General features: G+C 53.7%; 1 protein-coding gene across 1 annotated transcript; it reads left to right on the top strand.

Annotated features, from left to right (window-relative positions):
* The first annotated feature begins 1,878 nt into the window (after positions 1–1,878).
* On the top strand, positions 1,879–4,429 carry LOC104169460 (fibrinogen-like protein 1). The gene is given in 4 exon segments (XM_009710378.1): positions 1,879–1,912; positions 2,433–2,515; positions 3,610–4,221; positions 4,223–4,429. Coding segments are annotated over 4 exon segments (936 nt in total).
* The last annotated feature ends 799 nt before the right edge of the window (positions 4,430–5,228 follow it).

Below are 5,228 nucleotides of genomic sequence, written 5' to 3'. Positions count from 1 at the left end.
GATGTCTCTGCTGGACTGTAGATAAGCTGTCCGGTTGACACACTGTTTCTTTGGAGGAAACGCCGTTTACATTTATTCGGAGCAGCCCAGTGGAGCCTGCTGTACAGAGTGGCAGGGCAGAAAATCCTCCCTCGTCAGCCCTCTTGCCAGCAGTGATCCCAGTGCTGGCCCACCAGCAGCAGCCTGCCTGCCAGCCCTGGCACGGACACCCCACCACAGCCCGAGGCGTTGCGTTGCTCAGCGCTGGCATTAGCTCTGGGGACAGCCCATGGGAGCCCCTAAGTCACCCACTTCCCCAGCCCCCACAAAAAGGGGACATGACCCCTCTGCTTGGTGTCCTTCTTCCTAGTGCATCTTGGGCTCTTCTCCCTCCATAGACTTTTATAATTCTCCAAAACTAAATGAGGCTGCGGACAAGGAATCCCAACTTCTAACCAAGCAAGCAGGGGTGAGAACCAGGGGTTCATATGGAAGTTGATCCAGAGATCCCTTGCCTCGGAGGGGTCTGGATGCAGCTGTCCATCCAGACCTGCAAGTTGCACTGCCTGATGTTGGCTCCTCCAAACGGAAAGTTTGGTGGGAGCCTCAGCTGGACAATGGCTTGCTGTGAACACTAGGTTTAAAGCTGTACCATGAAGAAGACGTCTGGTCAGTAGGCTAATGAAACCAAGACAAGAGTAGAAAGTAGAAAGACCACATCTTTATCCTCTTAAAACTGGCTTGGCAAAGTGATGGAGCTCTCTGCACCTTCTGGCATGAACAGCCCTCCCAAACAACCTGTCCTGGCAGCATTTTGCTCCTGTAGAGGGACAAACCCCTGGTCAACATTTCTGGGGCTAAGGGGGGATCTGCAGAGTCTCACCAGGCCAAAGACACGGACTGGGAAGGAGAGTGGGAAAGGGACGCACAGGCACCTGTTTATTACCTGGAGCCCTTGCCCTCTACTCAGCGCATGCAGATTGGGGTGCCAGGGGACTGTACACAGTGACTTCTGGCTGCTGGGCACTGGTTCCAGCCCAATGACTTAACTCATTGATCCCGAAACCTGTCAGTGGAGAGTTAGCAAGCAGGCATGTCTCTTGAGGACCTGTCCTCATCTTTCCAAGGTCACCTTTGGGACTGGGCACTTAGGAGACCTAACCTTTCCTCCTTTGCTAGTTTCTATAGGTATGTCCTTAAAAAGCTGGATCTCTCCACTTCAGTTTGGTCATAGCTCTCCAGAATTTGCTCCAAGTGGGCAATTCATGTGTAGTGTTTGTGAGACTGGGAAAGTCAATAATTGAAATCCCTCCTCACAAGGAGGCATGCCTCCCTCCCCTCAGGGGGTTTAGTTGTGCTGTCATGGGATCTGAAAACAGCTCGAGTCACAATCTGCAAGTTCCTCCTTGTGCCTCTACAAATAACAAGTGTGAACACAAGTGGGTGTGTGCGGTGCCTATAAAGTCACCGTGGAAACCTCGGCATGGGAGGGTGCACCACTGGGTTCCTGCTCTCTGCTCAGCCGTGCTGTTGTGATGGGTGAGTTGGCTTCTCAGCAGCACATTTAATTAATGTGTGGTGCTGGGCTCAAACAAGACCTGACCGGGGTGAGTATACAAAGGCACAAGATGATTAGCAGGGACAGCAGCAGTGATCTTGCCTGGGTGATGCATGCTGCCAGACACCCTGGTAGTAGAAGGGACGCAAGACCAAAGCACCAAATGCAAACAAGACACATGCTTGGTGCCAACCTATGCTTTCCACAGGCTATCTGTGCCCTGTATTCCCATGTCCTGTCAAGGGAGGTTAGTGTGGAGTCCTAGAATTCAACTTGGTCCTTCCCTTCTGGACCAATGCATGTGGCACCTGTGGTTGCACAGGCATCCTTCCCTAGGCATGATGGCATCTCCCCCAGTAACTGAGCTCGTGCAGGGTATAGGGGTGTGCTGGTGGCCAGCACAGAGGGTTTGGGCTTGTGTCACTGTGTGGGCCTAGGGGACTTCCTCCTGTCTGCTTGGGAGTTGGTATCTGTGCAATAGGACCCATCCTTTGGATCTAGTTTCCTGCTAGCTGCCGTTGGGCTGGAGTCACTTAAGCATGGTTACTCCAAGAACTGTTTCTTGTGATCCCTCCTTCCCCCCCAGCAAACTGCTCCCCAGATCTAACTGTGTCATTGTCCTCTCTTAGCTACTTTTGGGCTGTAGGTTCCAGGAACAGATCTGCAGGTTGTTGTCTGGTGCAGGAAAGGGGCTGGTCAGGAGAATGACAAAGCCATTTCTCACCTTACTTCAGCCTGCAGGGGCAGAGCCTGCACTGAAGCTGCATCTCCCACCACCCTGGGAGCCCCCTGCTCCTACCTTCACCCCATGGCTCTGCCTTCCCTGGTCTGAGCTCCCCGGGGGCTGAGGGGGCTGCCCAGGGATCCTGAGAGTGATGGACACTTTCCTCCCCAGGGATCCAGGCTGGGACAAGTTTGCTCCGTGGGGACCTTGTCCTCCTACCCACAGTGGTGGCGATGCTTCTCCTCTGTGCAAGCGCTGGCCCAGCTGTACCCACTGCCAGCTCCCGGAGTGGTGAGTATGGAGTGGGTGGGGGGCACTGGCTGGGCACTGAGGTGCGGAGCAGGAAATTATCTCCCTAGCTCAGCACTGACTTTCAGGTCTGCTAAGTGCTAGGAAGGCCAGCATGGACCCAAGGCTGATGCACAACACAAGAACTCCTCACACACACAAATCCCTGGGCCATGGCTTGTAAGGTAAGCAGCCTGATATCTCTCAAGCCATCCTCACCTCCTTGGTGGCTCCATGCTGAAACCAAGGGGTTTCTGCCCAGACACCATAACTTGGTAGGATTGCTCTGCAATGCTTGCATCTTTTTACACTTCAGTTCTAGGAGAGATCCTTCCAGCAATTTTTTTTTTTTTTTTTTTGTGCCCTTGTTGGATTAAGAGTATTCCCTTCCTCCCTGCAAGGGAGGGTTACACTCCCTGCAAGACCTGCATGCCTGAGTAAAACAGAATTTCATGGTCTGAATTGGCATTACCCACAGCAAATTGTCCCTTATCAGACACAAAACAAGAAAAACAAATTAGACAGCAAATTAGTTTGGTAAGTCATGACAGATCAGTTTTGCTAACAGATAAACTGCAACAAGCTGAGGGAAGAGATCCCGATGGGATCAAGGTAGAACTTAGCCTTCCTTTGCAATGCCAGGACCCCCAGGGAAAACATAAATTTTCATTACATATCCTCAGCCAGTGGAGCATTTTGGACAGTCCTTATCCTTGGAAGAGCTGCAGCTCAATATATCAAGGGCCTTGTGTGAGGGCCAGATATACTTGGAGACCATCACTGGCATGTGGAAGATTTTTTTCCCCTCTTTTCTTGGCCAGATGCATTAGAAGGCTCCAAATAAAATAGTAAGTCATGAGAAATAGATCCTAGGGATCTTTCCAGGTGCACTGTCTTAGAGACCTTCAGTTGCCGTGTGGATGAGCCAGTGGAAAAGCCGCTCTACACTGTGGAATAGACCACAAATGAAACCGTTCCTTTTTGACCAAATCCTCACTCCCCTACAGGAGTTCCTTGTTGCCCTGACAGACCCATATGATCCTTCTCTCTCCCATCCCAACCTGTGTTTGCCACTGCTGCTGTTGCAGGGTTCCCCGCAGACTGCAGCCATCTCCGCAAGACCAGCCCCAGCGGGGTGTACGTCATCCAGCCAGCAAGGTCACCCCCACGCGTGGTGTGGTGCGACATGGACACCGAAGGCAAGGGCTGGACTGTTGTCCAGAGAAACTCTCATGACACTGAGATCACATGGAAGCAATCTTGGACCACCTACAAGTACGGCTTCGGGAACGTGCAGGGCGATCACTGGCTGGGCACCGAGTACCTGCACCTGCTGACGCAGCAGGGCACCTACAAGGTGCGCTTCATCGTGCGGAATAAAGCCAACGTCACCCATTACGCCGAGTACGACATCTTCAGGGTGGAGAGCGAGGCTAGCGGGTACCCGCTGAGGCTGGGCCGGTTTTCTGGTGATGGGGATGACTATCTGACCAGCTATCACCCCAAGAAGGGGGGCATACACGACAACATGAAGTTCAGCACGACCGACAGGGACCAGGACCAGTACCGTGGGAACTGCGCCAACAGCTACGGGGGCTGGTGGTACGACAGGTGCCAGAACATCCTGCTCAATGCCAAGAAACACATCCTTTGGCCAGGATTCTGTGACAATGGCGACTGCTCATCCTCCCTCATCCTGGTCAAACCCACAGACGTGTGCTGACCGTGCCGCAGCCCCCAGCTTCCCAGGAGTTTGTGGGATTGCCACCATCCCCAGCTCAGTGCCCCGTTCCTGTGCCTGCCAACAGCCCTGTGCCAGTCCCGGTGCATCTCCTGCACTGCCCGCAGCTCCCAAGCCATCACCAGCTGAAACACAGTGACTCTGGGGCTCAGGAGCAATCCCTCAGAGCCCCAGGCATGCGGGCAGCTTCACCCAGTGCCGCGGTGCTGGACGGCACTGGGACGCAGGCACTGGTTTGGGGTGGGTGCGCCCACTCCTGTCCTGGGGAGGGGGAGACAGTGCAAGTTCCCTTCCCTGTGCAATCCCTGTACCCCTGCTTTGCTCAGGCCCTGCTCCCTCCCTGGGCCCCGTACACCCCACAGCTCTGTGATCCATGGTGGGAGAAATCAGCTGCAATAAACCTTGGAGCCAGACTTTGCTGCCTCGTGTCTGCCTGCCGAGCGGCACTGCACATAAATGTGGGGGGATCACACTGTCTGGTCTCCAGGGTGGTGGACTTGGGGGTAAGTGGGTGTGTTATGCAGGCAGGCAAGGAGACAGACCTGCCCGAGGGATGCCAGATCTCCCTGAGACATCCAGAGCTCACCTCCCTCAGGACTGGCATGGTGGCTTCTGGTTTCAAGATTGTTTGCTCAGGCAGAGCTGGTCCAGGTCAGCTGAAGATTTTTCTCCCTTTGCTGATTCTGCTCCCAGGCTGAGCTGGTGCAGAGCTGGTATGGCATGCAGGAGTTTTGTGTTGATTTTTCTTTTTTTCCTGAAATATTCCAGTGCTCCATAGTGAAAGACCTGACACCAGTTCTCCCTGCTGCTGACTATCCCCAGCATCAGCCTGTAACAGGAGCTATCCCCCCTTTGGTACGTTTGTTGTACACAGCTGAGTACAGCTGTTGTACGTAATTCTGTCTGTGGTTTGGTTCTCAGGTCTCTGGATGCAATAC

Source organism: Cariama cristata, unplaced genomic scaffold, assembly GCF_000690535.1.
Source record: "Cariama cristata isolate BGI_N322 unplaced genomic scaffold, ASM69053v1 scaffold19321, whole genome shotgun sequence".
NCBI lineage: Eukaryota > Metazoa > Chordata > Aves > Cariamiformes > Cariamidae > Cariama > Cariama cristata.
The sequence above is the reverse complement of the archived record's forward strand: the minus strand, read 5'-3'. Positions and strand labels throughout refer to the sequence as shown.